The sequence below is a fragment of the Garra rufa genome, chromosome 1, assembly GCF_049309525.1.
Source record: "Garra rufa chromosome 1, GarRuf1.0, whole genome shotgun sequence".
In the NCBI taxonomy this organism is placed as follows: domain Eukaryota; kingdom Metazoa; phylum Chordata; class Actinopteri; order Cypriniformes; family Cyprinidae; genus Garra; species Garra rufa.
Window position 1 is genome coordinate 51307663 of NC_133361.1, and position 14987 is coordinate 51322649.

At 37.5% G+C, this 14987-nt stretch overlaps 1 protein-coding gene across 1 annotated transcript; it reads left to right on the top strand.

The window, feature by feature from the left end:
• The first annotated feature begins 636 nt into the window (after positions 1–636).
• LOC141323986 (BEN domain-containing protein 6-like) lies at positions 637–9127 on the top strand. The gene is made up of 7 exons (XM_073833512.1): positions 637–773; positions 853–942; positions 1568–1627; positions 3503–3608; positions 3913–4166; positions 5756–5942; positions 6100–9127. The coding sequence occupies exons 1-7, from the start codon at positions 672–674 to the stop codon at positions 6261–6263; spliced, it is 963 nt and encodes a 320-aa protein (XP_073689613.1). The 5' UTR covers positions 637–671; the 3' UTR covers positions 6264–9127.
• Positions 9128–14987: the final 5860 nt, after the last annotated feature.

The window sequence follows — 14987 nt, forward strand, 5'->3', positions numbered from 1 at the left end:
GATGATTTTAACTATTAGATATGGTCAAGTAGGTCAAAATCCATATTTCCAAAGGGAATAAAGACATTTTATGTTTTTAAAGCTAGATGCATTTCATGCTAGGTTAATTTTATGTTCGATAATAGTTTATAAAACACATTTAAAAGGTGTTGACACACAAAAATATGTTTTTATAAAGCTGACTGCGTGACTGCGTGTACATGGTGGTAAATCAAAGCTGCAAAATAAAATAGTAAATAATAAAAAAATAGATAATAGCCATTAGGATCATTCCAAATGGCTAACTGTTAACTAGTCTATAATTAATCTCATTTTCACGTACAAAATAAACATCAGATGCGAGATTTACGTTATTAAAATGACCTAATGTTAACACTAGCTAATACATAGATTATGAGCCGTTCATGATGTCTTTTTTCTTCAAACTGTTATAGATTTAAGACATGTTAGCCGGTGTTAAAACTTTTAGGGTCTCTTTTCCACACATTTTAGTCGTTTTCCAGTGTTTCAGGGCGCACTCGTGATGTTGACACGCCAGAGTGTCTTTAACTTTAATCGAAATGCCACGAGCGTGAAAGTCATCAGGCTGTCACGGATCTGCGCGTGGCCATGACCGGCATGATAAAGAACCGGACGGTATTTCGGCGAGGAAAACGGCTAATGGGCGAAAGATGAGGAGAAAAACAATAGCAAAGCGCATCCTGTACAATGGATACGAGGGATACGAAGAGACACCCGAAGAAACCGGCGCCAGGGCGAACCACGTCTTCAGTGTATGTAAACATCAAGCTTTTGTTGCGTATGTGTCATTGTTTTGCAGTCCCCTGATTTAATTATGTGACTGTCTTTCAGCAAGAGCCGGCGAAGAGGAGAAAATGGAGAGAACTAAATGGAGAGGACATCTCAGCTTGCAATGCTGACTATATCAAGTTCAAAACAAAGGTCTGTTCCTTTTTATTGCTGAATCAATATCAGTTTTGTTTTTAGCTGATAAGCATTGCTGAATAGATTAAAACATGTTCCAGTGACATGTATAGCCTTTAAGATTTTAATAATAAAATGTAATAATGAAATTACATACAATGTAAATTGTATCTTTCATGTGATTTAAGAAGCTTTAAATGATGTATTTCAGTCTTAATGCATCTGTAGCCTAGTTTAATGAGGGTTAATAGGATCACATACTGTAAAAATGAAGACACTAGAGGCGTCATTTGGACTTCCTCAGATTATCACACTGCCAAAACCTCTGGAGAACCTTCAGGAACCGTTTCAAAAAGGGAAATCAGTTCACTGAGGAGCTTACATAATGGAGCCCCAAGAGTTCCTGCAGGAACTGCCATTAGTTCCTTAAGGAATTCCATTATTAGAATCCTAACTATATAATACTGTACTAGACTATTTGAGGCATCTTTAGAAGGTTCTCCAGAGGGTTCTGCCAATTTGAGGAACCTCAAAATGATCATTTTTGCATTGCTAGCCAATGTTGTTTTGAAGTTGCAAACCAAACCTGAACCACTGGTTTGTTGTATTTTCATTCATATGTGTTTTGCTTGCTCTTAAACAGGCTTTTGAGGTTGACAAGACCCTTGGAGATGCAACAAGGGATGCAGATTTTACTATGGAGGTATTATGGCACTAAATTCTACTTCTGGGCTATGTTATTAAGACTCGTATGGTTTAATATAACATAAATTATGTTTCTTACTGAAATATGTAGCAGAAAATCCATGAAAGACTTACGTTTAGTAAAAACCCCCACATCATTTTATACATAATTTGGACTATGGGGGGCACCATTATTCTGTCAATGTGAAATGGCTGCACTTGGTAAGTTACTGGCACTATCTGTTTCTATTTTTGCACTCGGAAAATAAAGTAGTCGAAGGGCAACAAGAGAAGTTCTTACTGCTTTTCCTAGCGATAAGAGGAGGAGCAAAGAATGGGAAGATGCCTGTGGACGAATAAAACTACCTAAAGACCTGCGTTTTTGTTCTCTCCACTTTAGCCCTGATGCCTTCAAAGCTTTTAGTAGACCACAGCTACTGAAAGAGCTTAGACAAGAAACGCTAGATGCCATTCTGGCAGGATGTAAACATGCCAATGCTTGTCATGATGCCGCAGCCACATTTTTTTTTTCTCAGCGCAGATTTCATTCAATATCCGGAGCGTTTAGACTCCTTATGGAGAAAATTGATGGTATGGTATTTGGTTTAAGCCTACGCTTATATCCATCACCACCTGTACACTCACAGTAGCTGTGGTCATTGTATCAGTATTTTATTTTTTGAGTTGTGTTGCGGTAAATATAGCAACAGGTAGCGCCAGTAGCTCATGGAGTACAACCATTTTATGTCATAATGGCCCCATAGTCCAAAATATGTATAAAACTATATGGATTTTTTAAATAACGTAAATCTTTCATGAGTTTTCTACTACATATTTCAGTAAGAGACAGCATTGACGTTATATTAAGCCAGGGTTAACAATTTAACATTTAACTCACTGCATAAATTAAACTAACCCATCAGGCACACAACGTCTTAAAATGTTGATATTTGGTTTAATTTCGGTTGCAACTTGGGTGGCCAAAATTCAACGTCAATTCTGATGACATCTAATGTCGACATTAATTTGATGTCCAAACCCGACGTCAACTGACATTGATATTTTGTTGTTTTTAGGTTGTGTTACCTAAATCCAACATTAAGGCAATCTGAAGTCAAATACTGATGTCAGCCTGATTTTCATTCTCAACCAAAATGCAACGTCTTTCTAACAGTGGGGTCCAATGTCAACCTAATGTTATATTGACGTTATCTTAATTCTGAACATCTACTGTGAAATGGCTTTTAGAGGTTTAGAGACAAAGTGTATTGCACTTCAACTCGTTCGGGACCAAACACTTGTTTTCCATGCTTAAAATAATCATGGGCATTTCTGGCGCATTACTGATTCCAGTTTGAACCAGAGATTGTCTTACTATTGGGAGATGAAACGGTCTGTATTATTTACTGTTGGAGAAAGCGTAATGGTCAACCTGGATCATGTGTGCCTTGATAACCAATCACATTACGGCTTTGACGTCATTGAATTTCAGTTTTTAGAGTTGTGCAACATTCAATATCCATTTACGGATACTTTAGGAATGAATGGGAAGTGCTGTAATCGCGTGACTTCTCTTATAAAATCTTTTTTTTTTTTTTTTGGTGTAAACTCTATAAATAGTTAAATCCAAAACCATTTAGTCCAAAACAGGTTGAAGATTAGCTGATATGCTGTTGATTCAATAATTTATTTATTCAGCATAGTAAAGCCTCTGCTCAATTGACATCCATTAAAAAGAACGCCATCTGGTTTTCTTTCCCTGCACCGCAGTGTTAGCTTTAGCCGTTACGCTTTTTTGGCCATTGGTTGCAGGCTTGCCTTCTAGTGGCTTTGTTTGAACCCATGTTTCCACTCATCTTATTCTTATAATGTGACGTGGATAATATTCTTCCAGGTGCTTGGAAGCCTCCAATCACGTTCAAGGGCGGAGCTTATTGCCATGGTGTTGAGTATGCAGAGGGAGATGGACGGCCTTCGAGAGCAAATCAGAAGCCTTACAGGTAAAACAGTGGACTTCTGAAATGTGGCAAAGTGCCCTTTATGTGGTTTTTTTTTTTTTAGAGAAGTGCATTTCCATTGGCAAGGAAAGTTGTGCACCGAGCTGAAATCTCGCTAACAACCGACTCGTTCACAGATCATTTCATGTTTCAAGATCATTTCATTTTGAAAAAAAAAGTTCAGCAAGTTCATGAGGAAACTTCACGTCAGAGAAAGATTTAGTGTTACTGTGGTGTGCCGTGTTACACAACAGGTTGCCTTTTGTTGTCAGACAATTTTGGGCTAAATTCGTATTTTTTTTCACAGCTTGTGGGAAGTTGGCTCAGACACTTGAAGAGCTGATCGAGAAGAGTGATAGATGGCTGTGCGGCACTCACGAAGCAGCAACTCCCAGCATTCCAAGGGAACCTGAGAGAAGCAGGCCACCCAGTCACATTTCTCCTCCGAGGGTGCTCAGTGGAAGAACAGCTGAATGTGCAAGTTCAGAGCAGCAGGGGTGTGGTCAGTATGAGGTCACACAAACAATGTCTCAAAGGAATGGAACGCTTCCCGAACAAAAAGTAAGAGTTACATTTTGGATGCCTCTATAATTAGCTTCAGAATGACTCATTTTTGCTAAAAGTTCTTCTTAGAATCTTAAGTTTAATCTTTTTGAAATAAAAAGCTGTTTTTAGATTAATCTGCTGGTTATTGCTTTGATTATTTATACATAATGTTCAATGCTCTCCTTCAAACAATGAGAAAAGTGAAGTGATGTTTACATTGGGTTCAGAGTATTTTATAATAAAGAATACAATATGAAATGCTTAAAAAATGTATATAGTTTATCATATTTTTTAATAATCTGTTATTTCTCTGATTAATTCATGCCCAAATCATGTCCATTATGCAAATGGGAGTAATGTAAACATTGTGTCCAAAAATAGTTTAAAGGTAAAAGTTACAATATTAAGTCAATTTATGTTTTTATACAGTTGAGGTCAAAAGTTTAGATACACCTAGCAGAATCTGCAGAATCTGCTAAATGATAATTATTTCAGATAATGCCAAAAGCATGTTATTTTGTATTTAGTAAGAAAATTATAGTTGAATTTATTAAAATGACCCTGTTCAAAAGTTTACATACGCTTGATTCAATACTGTGTTGTTACCTAAATAATACACAGCTGTTTTTTTTTCCGTTTAGTAATAGTTCATGAGTCTCTTGTTTGTCCTGAATAGTTAAACTGCCTGCTGTTTTTCAGAAAAAAATCCTTCAGGTCCCACAAACGCTATGGTTTTTAAAAAATTTTGTGGATTTGAACCGTTTCCAACAATGACTGTATGCTTTTGAGATCTATCTTTTCACTCTGAGTACAACTGAGGAACTCATAATATGCAACTATAACAAAAGGTTCAAACACTCACTGATGCCTCAGAAAGAAAAAAACTATGCATTAAGAGCTTGAATTTGAAAATCAGGGTAAATTTAACTTATTTTGTCTCCAGGGGAACGTGTACGTATCTTCTGTAGCTTCTGAAGGGCAGTACTAATAAAAAATACAATATATAGGCAAAATGAGAAAAATCTTCATTCTGTTCAAAAGTTTTCACCCCCTGGCTCTTAATGCATCTTTTTTTTACTTTTTTCCCCTCCAAAATATTGTCATTGTCAATTAAAAGCAGCAGAACAGTTTAAACAACTAAAATGAGTAAAATTACCAAACCAAATTTAGTGTGAACAGTTATCTTAATATATATGAATTATGCAATATTTTTTGCATTATGCATTATTTACTGTTTGTTTCTATAAAAATATCATTACCTGCATTCATGATTTTAAGTTCAGTTGTGGTTTGTTTAAAACTAGAATATGATGTTGGAATGACAGCACAATCTCTATGAAATATTAAAAGTTTAACATTGGTAGAAACATTAAATTGCTTTCTGTTAGAATGCATTGTTTTGCAAAATAGAAATGCATGCATTATAGGAATAGTACAATCAAATTAAATGTTTTTAGGTCGTAGTAATGCATTTTGTACCTGACTAATCAATAATAACGTATATTGTTGATTATTTTAATTCCGTTTTATTATCCATTTTAAAAATTAGTCATGCATTGGTTGTTGACTGCATTTTAATAGCTATTTTTTTGTTTTTTCTCCAGGTTATCACTGCTGATCTCCTAGAGCGCTGCAACACAGGGACCACCGCTCAGAAACTCACCAACGACCTGCTGCGCAGCCTCTACGACAGAGACTGTCTGGCCTCTCACTCAATCTCAGGCATTGTTAACAGCAAGCGAGGGATGCCTAAGCCAGCTCTTCCGGCACATGAGATCCAGGCCATTTTAAGTACGTATAAGGAACTGTTTGTAACAAGTACTGAACGGGTTAGTTCGAGAAAACGTTCAGTTCCATTTCATTAACTGCAATCAGGCTATTGTGAAGTTTGTGATTAATTGTGGTCTCAGGTTTGCCGTTTTGATTAGCAGTGAAACATTCTCCACAGGGACGGTGCAGAGGTTCTTCCCTGGAAAGACTGATTCGGAAATAAAGGGCTACATACGACAGAAGCTTCAGAATGAGGCCAAGAGGCTTCGGAAAAGACCACACCCAGCTGATGATCCACTGGTGGGCTCGTTTGAGGAGGCGCAAGCAACATTTGAGCATTGAGTGTTGACTTCCATTGGACATCCCAGTGAACTTAGTTAGTTGAAGAATTTGAAATCAAACTTATGGCACAAAATTCTGCTGTTAACCTTAACGGGATAGTTCATTTACTTAAAGAGATAGTTCACCCAAAAATATAATTTCTGTCTTTAATTACTCACCTTCATGTTGTTCCAAACCCGTAAGATGTTCGTTCATCTTCGGAACACAAATGAAGACATTTTTGATTAAATCTGAGAGGTGTCTCACCCTCTATAGACAGTAATGTAATGTATTTTTGTTTTCTTTGCGCACAAAAAGTATTCTCTTAGCTTCATAAAATTAAGTTTGAACTGCTGATGTCACATTTTAACTGTGACTATTTCAACGATACCCTTACTACCTTTCTGGGTCTTGAATGTGTCAGTTGCATTGCTGTCTATGCAGAGTCAGAAAGCTCTCGGATTTCATCAAAAATATCTCAAATTGTGTTCTGAAGATGAACGAAGGTTTACACGTGAGCAACTCATGATCCAGTGTTTTCAGTATCTCAAAGCGGCTCGATTTGCATTAAATCTGTACTTGTGCTGTGCTTTAGGTCATGTATGACATACAGGCTTATTGGAAATATGTGCCTCTATATACATTTTTAGAAAACTGAAAAAACGTTCGTATATTCGTGTATATGTACGAATTACTGCAGTTTCCAGTTGAAATGAACACTAGAGGCAGTAAAACTCAGACAACTTTTATTCCTTTTCACACAAAGTATGATTTACAGGTACACGGTTCACAATAACTTGCAGAATATTATGTTATGACTTTAAAACAATTTTAACATCCATTGTCTCAAATTTGTAATGAGATGCACTTATAAACAAACTTTTGTCAACAAGTGTTTTCTGCCAAAAAACTTTATAATGGATTTGTGCATCCACCATGACACTCGCTGTAAGAAATACAGCAAGCGAAGTGATCCATGCTACAAATAGTGAATTAAAGGTTGGAGGAGCTCTGATATCGCTCTAATATCGTACTCTTATCAGCCAATCAGATTGTTGTTTTTAAGAATAATAATTTATTAGAATTTTTTTTTTTTTTTTTAAAGAAGTTTACTTCCAGACCAATCACTTACAGATAATGTACTCACTACTTTGTCATCCAAGATGTTCATGTCTTTCTTTTCTTCATTCATTCATAAAAAAATATGTTTTTTGAGGAGAACATTTCAGGATTATTCTCTACATAGTGCACTTCTATGGTGCCCCGAGTTTGAACTTACAAAATGCGGCTTCAATGGGCTCTAAACAATCCCAGCCATGAAAGAAGGGTCTTTTTAATACAATTTATATACTTTTTAACCTAAAACACTCGCCTTTTCGCACTTTTCCGGTTCAAGACAGTTGGGGCATGTCGAAAAACTCCCATCTCATTTTCTCCTTCAACTTTAAAATCACCCTACATCGCTTTTTTTTTGTTAAGGGTGTTTGATCATCTTTGCATGTTCACTTTGCAAACACTGGGTCGGCACTTCTGCAGCGGTGTAGGGTGATTTTGAAATGATTTTTGAAGTTGAGGGAGAAAATATGATGGGAGTTGAACGGAAAAAACAGAGTTCAGGCAGAGCAAGACAAGACGAGTGTTTGAGGTTAAAAAGTATGTAAATTTTGTACGTTTCGCTAGATAAGACCCTGATTCCTCGGCTGGGAGCCCTTTAAAGGCGCATTTAAACTGCATTTTGGAAGTTCAAACTCGGGACACTATAGAAGGCCACTATATGGAGAAAAATCGTGAAATGTTTTCCTCAAAAAACATAATTTCTTTACAACTGAAGAAAGAAAAATCTTGGATGACAAGGGGGTGAGTACTTTATCTGTAAATGTTTGTTCTGGAAGTAAACTTCTCCTTTAAATGCAATTTAATTTTGCCCCAGAAATCGTGCAGCCCAATTCTTGAGTGAACTATCCCTTTAAGTATGTATTCAAAATGTTTTGTCTAAGCCGTGGAGTACATGACAAACAACGTTTGTATGATTTTTATCGTGTTGATTACCCAAGACGGTGACTTCCTATTGATTTGAAATCGCAAAACGAACCCCGGAGTCATAGCTAGAAGTAGATGGAAAAACAGTAGCTTCGCCGTACCTCCAGCATCACTGCCAGACGTTATCACACACTGTTTGTCGTGCGCTAAAACTTTGAAACCAAGTAGACTAAAGCTGTGAACACAGTGGCAGATGGTTAAGCATCGCTCTCCTGTAAAATGACATGCGTGTCACTTGGTAGGGGGGTCACATCGTGATTGATGTCGTTCAGACTTGTGGTATTTTAGTTGATCACATGTTGAAAGTGTGCCCCGGCGTGTAATGTGAATGTGTTTTCTGTGTGTACCGTGAAATACACACGTGCCTCCTATATCGGACTCCTCACTGTGGCCTTATCAGTCAGAAAACGCAGCAGTACAGTTCTCATTTCCAAACCACTGTGATTATATCCATTAAAAAGGACTCGTCTGTCTTGAACGTGTGGCGTCTTTTTGTCTCGATTGCAGGTTCTGTTCTTACCGTACGGTTTTTACCTTTCCAGACCCTTCCAGAGGCACGCAGGCTCCTGAAGGCCCACGGCTGCGTGAGTAAATTAACCCCGCACTCACCAGCTGTATTACCGCACCCACCCCTTTCTGGGGAAAAAAACACATCACCGAACACATGGCACAAAGGACGGCGTGGGAACTGCATATGGTACATAATCAATAGGCCTTATCGCGCACACACAAGCCGAAGCGCAGACACACCAGCATTGGGCTAGACCATTATCAGTGATACATGACCCTAATCCATTTACGTGTCAATGATACAACAGATTGGGGTTCGGGAAACCAGCGGCGTCGCACTGGGGACGATATCTTCACCGATCCAGCCGTCGCACAGACTCTGCCTGTGTTTCCACTCATCAGATCTGCTAACAGCAAATCAATGGGCTTCTTTTGTTTCTGCAGGTTCAGACATCCTCATTGTGTCGTTGTGTTATCGCCGGCGTAAACCGCTTTGAATTTGCCACCAGGATGGAGGCCGCAATGTTTTCCTTTATCTAATGTGAGGATGTAAACGTTGCGAGGAAGCGAATATTTCAAACGGCGTTTCGGCGCAGCCGTTTGATCTCTGACGGCTCGGGTTGATTTACGAATATGAGAAGAGGTCGAGCTGCGTCGGCCAATATTTTCGCTGCGCAGTCAAAGAAAACTTCAAAGTTGAAAGTCGGAGCGTTAAACTGTCCTCCGGGCTCACATCCTTCTCTGAAGGGGCCAAAGCAAACACGCCTCGGCCCTCCGCGGGGCTCTCGCTGAACCTGGGTAAGAGCAGCGGGGAAGACAAGCCGAAATTAAACGTTTGCAGAACGCAGGGAGGAACGCCTCCTCCTGTAGGCCCGTGCGTTTCCCGCAGAGCTGTAATATGTCATCTGGGCAGCCACTTCGGTGGAGGACATATCCCACAATGCCCTGCAAGGCAGGGTGCCGCGGTACCCGTTGCGGCTCACTAACACGCCTCCACGTGCCATCTTAACTTTTCATTTGTCTTCTTCTACCTGTCAAGGGGAAGGAAATGATTGTTCGGAGGGAACAATCCTCCCCGACGGAAGCATGATCTATCAGTTGGACGTCTGTGCCTTTAAATGACTTTGCACTTTTATTTGGGGCTCCACAAGCATCGTAGACAAGCCGACAGAAGTCTAATTCAGTTATCTTAATCCCAGTCATGAAATACATTGTTTTTTTAAGGGATTAGACACTGAAAATAAGGATGACATTTACACATGCTTTGATTGTTTTGTTTGGGTCTTTTGTATGTTTAATATAAGCTCATAAGCTTTTTTTGTTTGTTTGTTTGTTTTTCCCAGTTTACTTTTAGAATATAAGCTATATGCTTTTTTGTTTGTTTGTTTTCCTCTTTGTTTTGTTTGGATCTTTTGCATGTATAATAAAGGCCCAAACCACAGTTTTCTTTTTGTTTTGACTTGCATAATTTAAACTCAAACTGTCTTGTTTGTTTGTTTGTTTGTTTTTTGTTTTTCCACTTTGTTTTGTCTGGATCTTAACATAAGCACAGACTGACGATTTTTGTTTTTGTTTGTATTTTTTGTTTTATTTTGTTTGCTTTGTTCAGCTTTAATGAATATATAATAGCTCAAAATCATTTGTTAACATATTTTATCTGATTTTTTTTTTCATGTAGAAGCTCAAACCATCATTTTTTTCACCAAGTTTTCTTTTGATTTTCTTTATTTTGTTTGGATATTTAATTTAGTATAATATAAGCCCAAACTATGGTTTTGTGTTTTTTTCTTCTCTTTTCTTTGCCTAGTTTTGTTTGATTTGTTGTAAAATCAAGTGATTATGCTGGTTTGTTTTGACTTTGTATATGTGCAATATAAATCAGTTTTTGTTTTAGTTTTTTTGTTGCATTGCTATACTTTTTGTTTTGTCTGGGTCTTTCGTATGTAGAACAAAAGTGCAGACTGACAATTTTTGTGTATATATAATTGCTCAAATCCATTTTTACTAAAATTGTGTGATTTTTTGCATGTAAAAGATCAATCCACCTTTTTTATTTTCTTTTACAAAACGGTTAGTTCCATTCCTCAATTCTGATTGGTCAGCAGCTGTGTCGTATTCATGATACGGCACTGCTATGACCGCTTCACTCAACGGTTTTGTGTATCATTGAACCCCCTTAGCAACCACCCTTAGCAACGTAAACACAGCTGCAGCAGTTAGGGACTACTTTTTACAGCGGAAGGCAGTTAATGATTTTATTTTATGAAAACGTACAACTTAATATATATTTTTGATTTTAATATTTTTATTGTGTGGTAACCGTTTTATAAAAGCAATAAGGTACTTGAGACCGTGCTGTATCATGAATAAATCGCGTCGTGCCTAACGACGCCCTTCAGCCGTGATTTATTCATGATACAGCACGGCCTCTCGTACCTTATTGCTTAATTGTATATGTGCAATGTGAGTCCAAGCAGTTTTTGTTTTTTTGTTGCATTGCTATACTGGATCTTTTGTATGTAGAACATAAATGCAGACTGACATTTTTTCTGTTTGTTTGTTTGTTTGTTTGTTTGTATTTTTTGTTTTGTTCAGATTTTGTGGGTATATAATAGCTCAAATTATTTTTTTACTTATTTTGTAACATTTTTTGCATGTATAAATTCAAACCACATTTTTTTGTATGGATTTTTATTTGCTTATAATATAAGCCCAAACAACAGTTTTTGTGTGTGTGCTGATGTTATTGTTTTTTTTGTTTGTTTGTTTTTCTTTGTCTAGTTAGTTTTTTGATTTTGCATTTGTGTAATACAAGATCAAACAACCATGCTGTTTTGTCTTGTCTTGATGTTTTTTGTTGCATTGTTGTACTTTTTGTTTAGTCTGGATCTTTTGTATATGATATTTTGTATAAACATGGCTTTTTTGTATTTTTTTTGTGTTGCTCAGAATATATATATATATATATATTTATTTTTATTTTTTTTGTACTTTGTCTGAATTTTTTGGATGTATAAGCTCAAACCGTTTTTTAGCTTTCTTTTGCTTTTCTTTGTTTTGTTTGGATCTTTTAATAATGTATAATAGCTCAAACTGCAGTTTTTTTCTCTTTTTGTGCTTTTCTTTTTCTATAGTTTTGTTTTGATCTTGCATTTGTGTAATACAAGATCAAGCAATCAAGCTGTTTTGATTTGACTTTAGTTTCTATGCGCAATATAAGTCCAAACAGCTGTTTGTTGTTTTCATTTTTTGTTTTGTTTGAATCTTTTGTATGAATAAGTCCAAACAGCTGTTTTTGTGTTTTCTTTTGATCTTTTATATATTGTACAAGTCCAAACTGTTGTTTTAGGCTCAGTTTTTTGTTGCATTGCATACTTTTTGTTTTGTTTGGAAAACAGCTGTTTGAATTTATATATGTGACCCTGGACCACAAAACCAGTCATAAGCAGCACAGATACATTTGTAGCAACAGCCAACAATACATAGTATGGGTCAAAATGATAGATTTTTCTTTTATGCCAAAAATCATTAGGATATTAAGTAAAGATCTTGTTCAATGAAGATATTTAGTAAATTTCCTACCATAAAAATATCAAAACTTAATTTTTGATTAGTAATATGCATTGCTAAAAACCTAATTTGTACAACTTTAAAGGTGATTTTCTTGCACCCTACAGATTTTAAAATAGCTGTATCTCGGCCAAATCCTATTTATTCAATTGAATAATGCATAAATGATTGCGATTATGATTATAATGCATAAATCTCAATTTTCTTTTAAAAAATTGAGCCTTATGATTGTTTTGTGGTCCATATATATCCACTATACGTCCAAGCAGCTGTTTTTGCTTTTCTGTTTTGATCTTGCATTCGTTTAAAACAAGATCAAATGTGTTTTCTTTAGACCTTTAATATATTGTACCAGTCCAAAGAGCTGTTTTGTTTAATTTTTTTGGTTGCATTGCTATTCTTTTTGTTTTGTTTGGAAAACAGCTGTTTGAACTTATATATGTGTCCCTGGACCACAAAACCAGTCATAAGTAGCACGGATATATTAGTAGCAATAGCTAACAATTCATTGTATGGGTCAAAATGATAGATTTTTCATTTATGCCAAAAATCATTAGGATATTAAGTAAAGATCATGTTCCATTAAGATATTTAGTAAATGTCCTACCGTAAATATACCAGAACTAAATATTTGATTAGTAATATGCATTGCTAAAAACTTAATTTGCACAACTTTAAAGTCGATTTTCTCAATATTTTGATTTGTCTTGCACCCTCAGATTACAGATTTTAAAATAGTTGTATCTCAGCCAAATCCTATTTATTCAGTTACATAATGCATAAATTATTATAATGCATTAATCTCAATTTAAACTAAAAATGACCCTTATTACTGGTTTTGTGGTCCATATATAAACACTATACGTCCAAACAGCTGTTTTTGCTTTTTCGTTTTGATCTTGCATTGGTTTAAAACAAGCTCAAACACTAATTCTGTGTTTTCTTTTGATCTTTTCAATATTATATAAGCACAAACAGCTGTTTTGTTTTTGTTTTTTGCCGCGTATACTTGGTTTCGTTGTGTTTGGATGACTACAGACCCAAGCAGCTGGGTTGCATTGTGTTTTGTTGTTCTGAACACGGACCCATTCTTCAAAAACCCTCAGTTCGGTTTTAATTAGAAGTGTTTGACTCATCTCGGGAATCTTGTTGTTCTGTCTGTCACGGCAGTAGGACAGGAAAAGACCAGCTGTCATGTTTCCAAATCAACAAAGGCTGTTTTTATATGCATTCTCTAGGGCTGACTATGATTTTCCACCAGCAAGACTCCAAGAAAACCCATTCGCACAGACGCAGCGGTCTGACATTCATAGTCATGCGTGTAGAAAGAACGTGTTTTTTCGCGGCGGTTCTTTTCTCCGCGCGTTTTCCCGCTGAGAAGCGCATGTTCAATTAAAGCGCAGGGGGTGAGCATTGGTCCAAACCAAACAGAACGCGCATACGGTAGCCGCGAACGCGCAGAAAGGCTCGGGATGGTCAGTTGTCAGGGCAACACGGCCCCCGGAGAGGGACGAGGGTGAAGCAAACACCTGCCCTGCTCTGATCTGTGGGGAATTACTCTGACTGAGAGCAGATGAGGATCCTTAAAACCGAGCGAGCGAGCGCGAACGAGCGAGGAGGAGGAGGAAAACCGAGGCGAAAATGTGAGCATCTGTCCAATGAGAAGAGTGGAATTTATTTATTATCAGGAGGAAGAGGTGGTTCCATGGGGTGGTTTGATTAATGTCCAACCCTCCATCTTGTCAGTCCGTTTTTGTCTGCTGAAAGGAAAACAAAGCACGGGGGGTTGAGAGAGGGAGAGCGAAAGAGGGAGAGAGAGGGGTGGAGGGGGGTGCTCGGTTAATGGCTGCCACTGAGGTTTCTTTTCATGTCGCTTGGGCCCGTCAGCTTTGATTGATGGCTCAGACAATGATTGGACAGACCCTTAGCTCCTGCTCACCAACCATGGGCATTATGGGAAAAAGGAGAGAAAGTGGTAGAACAAGAAGGAGAGAGAGAGTTCTCATCCAATCAGAGGGCAGAAAAGCACCTCTGCGGCCAATCAGAGCGAGGGAAAAAATAGAGCAAGAATCCAAGCAGCTGAGAGAGGGAGAGAGAGAAAGAAACAGAAAAGGAGAGAAAATAGAGACAGACAGAATGAATAAAAGAGGTGGAGATTTAGATGAAGCCTGTCTGATCTCACTCGATTATATATGTGGATATAACAGTCTGTATGTGTAACCACTCCATCCAAACCTGTTCGCTCTTTATCTGTCTCTTTCTCTCTCTCTCTCTCTCTCTCTCTCTCTATGGTTTTTCGTCCACATCTCAAACCGCATTTCCGTTTTTTGTGGCTGGTAGAACCCGTGAACGGTGTCTATGTCTGTCTGACATACTGTCAGCAAATCAGAGACCAGCCGTCTGTAAACACAAGTGCGTGGGGTCAAATCTGTACACGTGTACCTCAGGGTTTTGTGTCACCTAAAAATAAAAACGGTAGCCTAAAACCCCAAAATAATCACAGTTTGAACTCGCTCAGGGTTGGAAGTGTCGCTTTGAGGCACACCGAAACAGACAGAAACGGGAAGCAGCTTTTCTTTCGGGACAGCCTCAGATTCGGGAGCTGTCTGTCATAATTTCCCAAGG